The sequence below is a fragment of the Montipora foliosa genome, chromosome 12 (genome assembly GCF_036669935.1).
Source record: "Montipora foliosa isolate CH-2021 chromosome 12, ASM3666993v2, whole genome shotgun sequence".
Lineage (NCBI taxonomy): Eukaryota > Metazoa > Cnidaria > Anthozoa > Scleractinia > Acroporidae > Montipora > Montipora foliosa.
The window spans coordinates 13292464-13304963 of record NC_090880.1 but is presented as its reverse complement, the minus strand read 5'-3'; the positions used below and the strand labels follow the sequence as shown (position 1 = coordinate 13304963).

At 36.0% G+C, this 12500-nt stretch overlaps 1 protein-coding gene across 1 annotated transcript; it reads left to right on the top strand.

Annotated features, from left to right (window-relative positions):
* Positions 1-9802: 9802 nt before the first annotated feature.
* On the top strand, positions 9803-10225 carry LOC137980789 (uncharacterized). Its single transcript, XM_068828215.1, has one exon. It carries the CDS (start codon positions 9803-9805, stop codon positions 10223-10225), a length of 423 nt encoding a protein of 140 aa, XP_068684316.1.
* Positions 10226-12500: the final 2275 nt, after the last annotated feature.

The window sequence follows — 12500 nt, the reverse complement described above, 5'->3', positions numbered from 1 at the left end:
TTAATTAATAATGGTCGGAAACGTATGATCACTATTAATTATGTTCTTAAACAATTATTTGAGATGATGAAACTATCACATGATACAAAAAAAATAACGAAATAAAAAAGAACAAGACAATTTTGCAACAATTATTGGAATACGATTTTGGATTTGATTGGAAACAAAATTAAGTCAATAATTCATAAGTAAATTTTTTGTTGCATGCTGACATGAACTTATCTACCACAGGACTGGTATCAGTAATGAGATCGTCAATGTTTTTCATCATGGATAATAACGTATTTTGTTGATATTCATCTGATCTCATCATATCCTTAATAGCTATGAGAAGATGTTGATAACTCTGATATGCAAACAAACAATTCTGAATTTTGAGATCAAGATTTTTATGTTTCATCCATCCTCGTATTAAAATTACTGCAGTTGAAATACCAACCAAACTGATACCACTTGTAGCAATTGAAGAAGCAAGTCCTCCTATTGCAAAAATAACAGAAAGTGAATTACCAATAATTTTCCACGTTTTGAATCGTTTCATGGCTTGTTTGTATGCCCAGCATTTCTTGTGATATGATTTGTAATAATCTTTTAATTCCTCAATTTGATCTTTTGTCAATTTTTTTGAAATATGATTCCAGTCAAATATGTTTTTACGTTGAACTGACAAATATAAAAGGTTTATATTATAATTAAAAACAAAACAAAACAAGATTCCAGTAATCTGTCCACAAAATGGTGATCTTTTAATCAAACTTGTTGTATATTTTTTCGGAACAGCATATGTATAACCACGATTCAATGAATGGTGTTTGTAAAACCTACTAAAAGTGTCATGTAGAACACTGTGACTATTCAATACATCCATCCAACCAAAATTTTTTAAAACAACCATGTTATACAACCATTTCCTGGTCCCATGAGTCCTATTTCTCCATTGTTTAATTGAAGAATTTTATCAATTGATTTGTCGGCATTAAAATGTTTTTGATACAAAAACTAATAAACAAGACATGATTTCAATATTTTATCATTCAAATTAGGGTATTTTTCCTTTGTCTCATTGAAACTGTTTTCGACATATTGTATAGTTTCTTTCATCATATAAAAGTTTAAATTATTTTAATGAATATACTTAATCAAGATATTGAGATATTCATTTGGTACATCATTGTTTATTAGTTTCAATCTAAAATGGCCGTTTTGAATAGTCATATTTGTATTGAAAGTCTGTATTTGTGTAGTTTGACTCGATGTGAAAAAATCGGATAATGACAGGTTAGGCCCATAATAAATTTCAATGTTTAGTGTTTTGTAATTTTTAAATTTGGAAGAATTATATAAAATTTGAATTTGTTTGATTGTGGACCCACTTGGAAGCAAAACTGTTTTAATGCCATTTATAGTGAACGTTTTGTCTTGTGCGTTAGTGTTGAGATCTCAATGTAAATAATGTGATGTTTTTAAAATGTCATTTCCATTCATATCAATTGGTATATGCATTAGCATTGTTTTATTAATTATATATACCTTTTCATAATCATAAATACTGAAATTAAGATCATTCTTTGCTTCATTTTTTATTCCATAAATGAGAACATATATTGGCAACAGATTTGGGCTATCGTTGTCAAAATGACACTGAACGTTAATATATAAACGTCTTTGTATTAATTGTGAAGTACTACCTGGAGACAATTTCACGATGCTATGATAATACTTATAATCCGAAATTACTTTTTTTGTTATACTTTTGTCTATATTTATATTCATTTTTTCAAAACTAATCTGAAAAGAATTGAATTCCACACTGTAAAAAGGAGATTTTTGAAAATATATTTTAAGACAAACTGTCTAATGATCGCTGAAAATGTCTCGAATCAATTTGAAAAGATTAAAATCAAAACGACCTTTGAATAGACTTGAACTATCAGGCATTTTTTGAACTTTCATAGTGAATGCTTTTTTGTTTGTTTGATGTGGTGAGTAATTATAAGTGATTAGATTGGAGACTTGAATGCCAAAATCAGTTGGGAATTCACCATCATCCATTGCATATTTCAACACATTTTCTCTGTTTTCATGTGTGCTTGTATGACTCTCAGCTATTTTTCTGTCTGTATATTCTGTATTTTGAGTAGACACTGCTGCAATTCCATCATTAACTTGCTTTAAAGTTACTGCATCTTGATTATGTATAGCGTTTTTGACATCACTTATTTTGAAATTATTCATGTCAAGATCATCAGACATTGATTGACTGCCGTCTCTTAAAGTCACAGTGTTTGTATCCAACTTACTTGCTAATTGAGACTCTAAATATTGTTTATTGATACCATCCTGACTATTTAACACGTTGAATCACCTTATTATTTGCGTCCATGTTGTCTTGTAATGTTATTTTTTCGGTTTTTTTTTTGATAATCAGAGAGTTCTGTTTTATCAGCTTTTGATACTAAACCAGTTTGTTGTTGATGTTTCCACCAACGCGTCGGCCAACACGTTGGCCGACTGTCGGCCGCTGTTTAAACTTATAACATATAAGATGCGTCAGTAGTGCGTCGGTGGTGCGTTGGTGGTACGTCGGTGGCATGTCGGTGACTCATTTGGGCCTTATTGAACTGTTGAAAACCTAAACGTACCTTTTTCAAACTGAACGGAACTGTCTTCGACGGAAAACTTTCACTACCATATTGTATTTTGTGATATTAGAACCCAGTTCCCGTTATGACAAGTGTTATTAGAACCCAGTTTTCACTCGTTGCCCGAGACTTCGTCATCATCAGCTATTTATATATATTATTACAGGGCTTCTAAGAGGGTGCGAATTTGGACATGCGGGACTTTGAAGTATCATTATGCGGCAAGGAAGCAGGACTTTGAAGTATCATTAAGCGGCAAGAATATATTTGAGCACAAGGGAACAAAATAATGCAATTGAATTGGTCATAGACTTTTGCAAACTTGGTGGCTCCTAAAGGTGCCGTTTTTTTTTAAGTTGACAAAACCCTCTCTAGCATTTTGAGAAACATGTCGGTAGTGTTTCGACCAATGTGTTGGTAGTGTGTCGGCCAACGCGTCGGTAGTGTGTTGGCCGACGTGTTGGTAGTGTGTTGGCCGACGTGTCGGTCGACGCGTTGGTGGGATCGGATTCTTCAATTTTACCATTGTCAGTTCCTTCTGCTAGATTGGTAATTTTTTTATTTTTTATATCAATAGGATTTTGTGTCTGTATTTTACCACTATTTGTATTTAAATCGAAATAAAAAGCTTCAAATTAAACATGAGTCAAAGCATCTGCTGTGTTATGTCTTCCAGGTCCGACATTTTCAATTCTGTTATTGTCCATGTTCAAAATTCCAGTCATTGTGTTTAAACCGTCTTTTTTTAAAGTTTTGGAAACCTCATTATCAACATATCTTTTAGTACTTGGATCATTATTTGATTGTGGTTCAGCAACATTTCTCAATTTTTTGTTTTCAATATCATAATCTCCATCGTCAGTCAATTTGAAACCAACACCTGGTAATCCACAAATTGATTCACTTATAGTTGAAGATGATGGTGATGGTAATTGTCCAGTTGAATAACTCATTATATAATTGAATTATATTATATTTTTTCATTGAAGTTTTTGGTTGTGAATTTTCGTGGCTTATCAATATACAAGAAGCAATATGCCTCTTTAGTTGCTTCCTCGTATCATTCTTTTGGAATACTGTTTTCAGGACAAATTAGGCTCCTCTCATAAGCACTTGGGAAATCATAAAGAGAGAAATGTGAGAAGTTCAATCTTATGTCTTTTGGTGTCTTCTAGTAGCTCTGACTGAGATAAATCACACTGCAATTTCTGTCTCCCCCATATAAAATAGTCGACGAATGGTTTTTGGTTCTTATCACATACGAAATCATCAAATATTACCAGTTTCTGACCATCGTCTGTTAATTCAGATACTGGCAGTATTTGATCATTGCTTGCTTCAACAACATTATAACCATCCTCATCACTTATTGGCTTGAACATTTCCATGAGATGTTGGTACTTTGACTGATCTAAGTTTTTTGCATAGAGGAAGATCTTATCAAAGAAGAGCAGTTCCATGATCATATGCATCAGTGTATTCGTTTTTCCCGATCCAGATGGGCCGCAAATCAGCATTCGGAAACATCGGTCAAGCATGAAATCATATAACTGTCTAAAGTTTGAGACCACATCATTTTCAACATCGTAATTTGGTATTAACATTTATATCATATGGGTATATTATTGCAGAACAACATGGTGAACAACACGGTGTTCAACACTGTGTTAAATGTTATTTTTAATATATGATATTCATTTTTTCTGTAATGTAATAATATATGTGTTTATGTTCGGAATTTGCATTTATGGCCGCAGTTTGATCCTCTAGGGATTTTACGCCACATCTCGGTATTTAAGCCTTGTCGCCTCTCGCGTTAGTCACTCGACACAGCCAGATTTACCGTTTGCACCTTGCCGAGCTTAATTTTGTAGTATGGGAGACGAGCCTGTTACAAAGCAAGATCTTGATAGTTTCAAAGATTTCGTTGTTAGTCACCTCGCCCTTCACAAATCAGTCATCTCGTCCAAGGTACAGAAATTGCATGAGGTTGCCTCAGCCGCCCTTTCTGCTTCTAATTCTTTGAAGGAACAGTCGGAGATCAAGTTTAATCACACCGACAACGAACGTAATTTCAAATTAAACGGTCAAGTGTTAGCTAAGCTTGTTTCACTTAAGGATCATTTGGCGTTTTCAGTTCTTAACGAAACCGTAGAGCTATTACAGGAACGTAACCACAAGATACGGGTCGCGGATTCGTCCGAGGCCGGTTGGTTGACCGTTAAACACTAGGAATCTAATCCCGTCTCGTTGAGCGAGGACGACGACAAGAGAACTCGCGCTGCAGAGAGGCAGGCTCTGAGAGATCAAGTTCGACAAAGAAAGAAGCGTAATGTTGAGGGATTTGCGGTCCGAAATCGTCAAGCTCAACCTTTCTTCTCCCCTTACTCAAGGCAGTTCAACGGGAGCCAGCGTTCTTGGCAATTTTCACAGCCGTTTGCTTCCTCTTCGACAAACCAACACAGTTTCACCACTAACCGCGAATTCACCCGAGGGCCTTGCCGATACTGCGGTTCTTCAGGCCACTGGTGGATTTTAGGTCCTATCAGTTTTTCTCCGAATGCCTTCAGGAAATTGATTTCTGGCTTTCTAACTGTGCCAGACTCAATGGGAGGTCTCTTACCAGATATTCGCTTCCCGTGACTCTCGTGTTTTCCGACGCCAGCAGTTTCGCCTGCGGGCGGTGTGCCTTCCGCGTTGATAGTGAGGAGTTCGATCTTTTCTTTCAAGCGTTTTCCTCTTTGGAATCCGGTTTAGATAGTAACGCCAGGGAATTGTCAGCCATTCTTTACGGCCTGAAATCGTTTCGTGCTTCCCTTACGGGCAAAGTGGTCAAGGTCTTTACGGATAGTAAGGACGCGGCGTCTATTTCCGCCAAGGGCAGCAACAGCCTTCGTTTGCATGCTTTAGCTCTCAAAATCTTCGCCTATTGTGCCGCACACGATATTTCACTTGAAGTTGAGTGGATCCCACGCTAACTCAACTCTTACGCGGATTCGGTCACCCGCGTTGTTGATTATGATGATTGGGCTGTTTCCACTATTTTCTTCCAACATGTTAGCAGTATTTTTGGTCCTTTTGACGTCGATTGTTTCGCATCCTCTCTTTCCGCTAAGTGCGAGCGTTTTTACTCTGAGTTCTGGTGTCCTGGTTGCGAAGGCGTGGATGCTTTTAGTGCCAGTTGGGGCGGGTTAACAACTATTTGGTTCCTCCAGTCTTTCTTGTCGCGCATTTGGAAACTTCTCGCGCGCGGTACGCTTATCGCCCCCAAATGGCCTTCTGCTAGTTCTTGACCTTACCTCTTTCCTCTAGGTCACTCACGGGATTCAGTTTCCCGAATCATAGAATTTTGTGACCCGTCAGGTATTTTTGACGATTCCCACTTGGGGTTCCCTACTATTTTTAGTGCTTGCAGTTTTCGCGCTCCTGTACTTGTTATTTATTTGGATGCCAGCTCGCGTGTTTAGAGCCGTTATTCAAGCATTGGTACTTTATTGCAGAGCTTTTCGCGCTATTCCATGTAGCGCTTTTAGCAGTTCACGGACGATTCTTGTTGCTTTATAGCGGTTCACCTATGCTGTGTAGCGCTTTATAGCGGTTCGTGTGTGTCCCTCGTCGCTTTATAGCGGTTCACGTGCAATATTTAGCGCTTTATAGCTTGTCCTTTTTCGGTTTATTCCAGTTCGTTTTTTTCATAGTTTTTTTTTACAGCTAGTGCCTTATTGACGGTCGCTCTAGAGCGTGTTTGCTTATCTTTTGTAAACGTATGGCCTTTGTTGGCAACGTTGTACGGATTTTAGGGGTTTTTGTTTTCTCCGTATATTGTTGTTATTGCCTATACTTAGGATGTACGCGTTATTGGCTGTCCACCCTTAATAAATTGCTATCGGTATTCCACGTCTCCTCATTTCTCTTATGCCTTATTTTTTCCTTTATTTGCTTACAAGTTCCAGGGTATCACGTGTTCACCATCTGGCTTTGGAGAGCCTGCGTATGCACATTCCAGTGGTTCTTGCCCACAGCAAGGCTCCTAGCACGTTCAGGACCTACCATGGTTGTTTCAAATATTGGAAATCTTGGGCTAGTGGTTTTCCAGAGGTTATTTACTTCCCGGCTCAAGAGGAACACGTAGCCTTGTATTTAATTTTGTTAGTTCAATCAGGGTCTTCATATTCCTCCATTCAGCAGGCGTTCTACAGTATAAGCTTTTTTCATAATGCTTGCGGGGTCTCGAATCCTTGTAAATCAGCTTTTCTTCTGGCTATTCTAGAAGGTTGTAAGTGCGTTGCTTCGAAACCATCTAAGTTGAATAGGGTACCCATTTTGCCTGAGCATTTAGTCGCATTAGTTAATAGATTTGCTACGCCCTCATCATCCCTCGGGGATATCAGAGACGTTTGTTTTTGTTTGCTTGCTTTTGCTGGTTTTTTGCGCTTTGACGAGTTAAGTCGTCTTAGGTGGTCTGACATTTCTTTCTTTCAAGATCATATTGAGCTCTACGTTTCCAAAAGCAAAGTTGATCAATTGGGTAAAGGGTGTACTTTAGTTATCGCTAGTACTGGTACCCCCACATGCCCCTGCACTATGCTTCTCCGTTATGCCACGCTGGCTAAGCGTAATCTTGATGCGGTTGAGTTTGTCTTTCAAAACCTTAGTTTTTCCTCTTCCAAGGGTTATTCCCTACGTTCCGGTACGAGTTTGTCTTACACCAGGCCGAGGGAAGTCGTTTTGGCTAAGTTTCGGGCCATCGGTGTTGATACGTCGGGTATAGGTTTGCACTCGCTTAGGATCATGTCATTAAAAACTGACTCTGACTCTGCCAAGGAATTATATTGCCATGAAAATCTCCGACGACAGCTTCCTGCTACTTCGCGAATAAGTCTCTGAGTTACGGGCGCTCACTCTCGTTCTTTGTTTTTCTCGACACAACTGGTCGTGTCCTTCCTATTTCAACGTGTTGTTGCCTTTCTGCTGATTAGAACTTAAACGTTTTCTCTGCGGCGGAACGCAGTGACAAAGCAGAGAAATGAGTTTATTGAAATGGAAAGAACTCGCAAAGAGGAAATCTGAATTAGGGGATAAAATCAATTATGTCCGTGATGTAATTACAAAATATAAAATTGGTGAACAGACAAGCCAGGAGTCATTGGCGAAGGTATTCAGACCAGTGACTAGTAAATTAGATGATGTTATTGACAGTAATTTGAGGATACCTGCACGGAAAAACAACCACTGAAGAAAGGGGAAGTTCCGAATTACAGCATTGATATCCAGAATGAGGTGCCAGACCTGAATCTTGGTGATTTATTTCATGAAGGAATTCAACCTGAGACTACTAAGCAACTAGTACCAAAACCACCAACATATGAAGAATCTTTAAAAGATCTTTTGGAAGGGAATAAAGAATTTTATATCGATCCTCAGTACTTCCTCAAGAGGCACAAGACGTGCCACCGGAATACGATGACGACGATGAGACTGATTATGAATTAGATGATAAAGATATGACTAATGAAATTTTGAATGACATGGGCATCAGGGATTGTGATTCCGTTGAAAAGGTATTAAATCAACCAGAAATGACACATAAAAAGACCAATACCTTTCTAAATAAGATCATAAATGATGCAGAAAAAAGAAGAAAGCAATTAAGTGGCTTCAAATCACGTTACAAAACAATACAATAAGGGAATAATATCCGAGGCCGAAAGGCAGATGGGAAACAAAAGAATAGATGATGCCAGAGCCACTTCGAATGAATACATAGCATATTTCAAATAAAAAAAATTAAAGGTTCTGGAATCAAAAGAGGTGGTAATATTATGTTTTTCAACAACGAAAAACAGCTTCTCAAAAATTTTAGCAGGTAACACATCAAGTAAGATGCGTAATACTGGAGTAGCTATATTGGACACATTATTGAAAATGTCGACAATCAATAGACCACAATACAAAGACCAAATTTTTTAAGAACCAGGGAAACTGATTGGCCCATCTGAAGGGGCGGGCATATTACGTTCTATGGGTAATACAGCAGCAGAACTATTTTTAACAAAAGGAATACCTTATCTTGGTAAAAAAGCAGTTGAAATGGGTAGATATTACATATCCGAAATGCTATGAGATCCAAAGTTGCAGAAAAAAACCATTGATTATGCTTTGGATAAGCTTAATCCAGCAACTCAAAATGGTGGATCACAAGCTTTGAATCAATTGTCAACAAAAATCAGACCAAGTAAAAAATACACAACAAACAGAAAAGATCTCGATGGTGGTGCTCTTGATATTCAAAAACAGTTAGCTAAGTTAGGAGAATTACATTTAGGAACCCCAACTGGTAAAACATACAATTACTGTGGTCCTGGTACAAAACTAGAAGATAGATTGAATAGCAATGATCCAAAATATAGAGATCCAATAAATAAATTAGATGCTGTTTGTCAGCAACATGATATAGCATATAATGAAGCTGGAGATAATCTAGCTAAGAAGCATGCAGCTGATAAAATTATGGAAGATAGTATAAAAGCAATACCATTCGGACAAAGACCATGGTTTCCTACACCAACAATGTATGCCATTAAAACAAAAAGAAAGCTTGGCCTTGGTGTTCCAAAAAACGGAAAAAGCCGTCGAGTAAAAAAAAATGACAAGAGAAATTAGCAGATGAATTACATACACCCATAAAATGCAACTTTACTCGACGGTGTGTGATTGTCAATAAAATCGAGGAGATATGGGCGGCAGACCTTGTTGAGATGCAACGATTCAGTAAATGGAACAAAGGTTATAAATATCTTCTAATGTTTATTGATGTTTTCAGTAAATATGGTTGGATTATACCATTGAAGGATAAGAAAGGCGAATCCGTTATGAATGCCTTTAAAACAATATTCAAGGAAGGTAGAAGACCACAATAACTATGGGTTGATAAAGGTAAAAAGTTCTATAACAAACATTTGAAAGACCTATTAGAGAAAAATGGGATACATATGTATTCAACCGAGAATGAGGAAAAGTCCTCAGTTGTTGAAAGGTGGAATAGAACAATCAAGTCCAAAATGTGAAAACAGTTCACTGTTCAAGGTAATACACAGTATTTAGATATGTTACCAAAATTAGTGAACGAATACAATAATACAAAACATTCAAGCATAAAGATGACACCTATAGAAGCAAGCAAAAAGAGCAATGAAGGAACTGTTTACTTTAACCTATATGGTGATATGGGGCAAGTAACATCTAAACCGAAATGTAAGGTCTGTGACAAGGTCCGAATATCCAAGTATAAACGGAATGTGTTTGACAACGGTTACACACCAAATTGGACAGAAGAATTATTCATAATAGATAAGATCCAATACACTAATCCAATCACATACAAACTAAAAGATCTCAGAGGTGAAGATATTCGAGGGAGTTTTTATGAACCTGAATTATTAAAAGCCACACTGGATGTTTTCTGTATTGATAAAGTCATTTGGAGAGATTACAAGAAGAAACAAGCTTTGGTGAAGTGGAAGGGATATAGTGATGACTTTAACAGTTGGATATCGTTTAAGGACTTACAAACAATCAAGTGATTTATTATATGATTGTAACTGGGAAAGATTTCGATTTATTGAGACAAAGAGCGAGGGTTCTTTACGACGCAAAAAATCTTGATTATTCATCCAGAAAGAACAAAAAGTATGTTGTAACATTGAAAAACGGAAAACAAATCCATTTGGGTGACAGCAGGTATTAAGATTTTTTAACTCACAACGACTGCAATAGATGCAACAAATACAGAAAAAGAGCATCCAAAATAAAAGACAAAAATGGCAATCCGACAAATCATGATAAGAATTCACCAAATTTCTGGTGTTATCATCTTTTGTGGTGAAAGATATTTAAACGTTTTTATCTAATATACATTATATTAATAGATACAGTATATAATGTTTTTTTGCTATTTTGTAGCCAAAAATATGATTATTTCTGGCTATTCATAATTGAAGTTTTAAACACACTAATTGAAGAGATTTAAAAATAAAATATATAGTATTTATATAGATGGAAAAACAAAACGAATCAACAAGACTAATCTACGAAAAACACGAAGAAATCAATGATTTAGTCATTCTTTTGAAAAACAAATGCAAAATAATATCTGAAATTACAGCAAAATAAAAATGAAAATGAACAATTCTTTTTCGAAAATTTGCGAGACGAAATCATTGATTTTTTGAAAAAGAAAGTGGAGGATATCATTCCAATCGACAAAGAAATCTTAAATCAAAGAAAGAAAGAAAAAAGATACAAAAAATCAACAATATCAGCGTTGGAGACATAGTTTACAAGGTTAATTCCGAAGACAAACACAAACACATGTTTTATCGAGTGACTGATACAGAATACAATGTGCGCAATCGTCTGTGGCGCGACATAACAGAAAATGAACTGATTTTAGGGGAATTAGAAGTTGGAACTGAAACTACCTTCGAAAAAGAATCCAATGACTTTGACTACGACATATACCGCAAAGAAAAAAAAAACATCAACATAGAAAACTCCCCTATCAAAAAAGACACAAACACCAAAAACGTGTACAGACTTCGTTACAATGATGAACATTATCATGTGTACAATAAAAACAAAACATATACAACATTCTTATACTATAAATGATAATCATTAAAACAATAATTATCTAAATATATCATAGAAAAACGCTTCAGTATATATGTGCTGACAATCGCTATTTCATGATTGCAATCAAACACGCATCAATAAAAGAGATTTAAAAATAAAATATATAGTATAAATATAGATGGAAAAGAAGAATGTGAAGAAAGGAAGACCAAAGGTTTTCACCGCTGAAGAACAATGAAGAAAAAAAACAATTCTAAGGCTTAACAAAGAATGGTATTGTGACGTATGCAATACAGGTCACAACTATACACTTGCTGGAAAATGGAGTCATTTGAAAACCAAAAAGCATGCACAACATACAGAAATATTCAACGACGAATAAAATAGAAAGAATGCAAACGGAATGAATGTATACATATTTTATAGTTTAACGGATCCTTATGCGGATGATTTGAATTGACTATTTTTAAATGCACCAATAAAAGGCTTAAAGAAATAAACCTATAGTAATAATATATAGAATGAAAAATATTATATCATATAATAATATGAAAAGTGATCTCAAAAAATTGAGTAGATCTCAACTGATCAAAATGCTTATGAAGCAAGAGAAAAAAAACCCTGAAATTATTGTGGTAGATGATATCAAACCTTCTCCTAAACAAAGGAGGCCTATCCCAATACCTCGAAAGAGCGTTAGACAGATGGTGTATGATTATGAAAACATCATCATTCTTCCACCACAAGAGTTCAGAGATGGATACAAACCAATTCCATTACCAAGAACCAAAAAACCAGTTCCAATGCCTAGGACTAAAAAACCAATTTCATTACCAAGGACTAAGATAGAGGAAATAGATAAAGCTCTGAAAGGTTACACCGAGTCTTATAAAATCAATATCAAAAATAACAAAGACCCACTAGTGCAACTACAAAACACAAGAAAGGCTGTCGCTCGACATATCATAAGAGCACTAACATCTATGAAAGGACTAAAATTTGTTGAAACGCTTAAGGTGACATTTGCGAAAATGTCAGATGGAGAAATAGTGTATAAGACCGCTTATTTCAACAGTCTAGCTCAAACAATCATAAACAATCTAGAGATAACCAAATCAAGTGTCAAAACAAAATATATTGAATAAGATCGCTGTTTGGATTTCAGAGGGATCCGGTTGGACTATTCAATCTGTTGACAACCATTATCTTAATGTGGTGAAATAT

What these genes read in the sequence shown, in the direction of transcription:
- LOC137980789 (XM_068828215.1), top strand. Translation starts at nt 9,803, where the DNA reads ATGACACCTATAGAAGCAAGCAAAAAGAGCAATGAAGGAACTGTTTAC.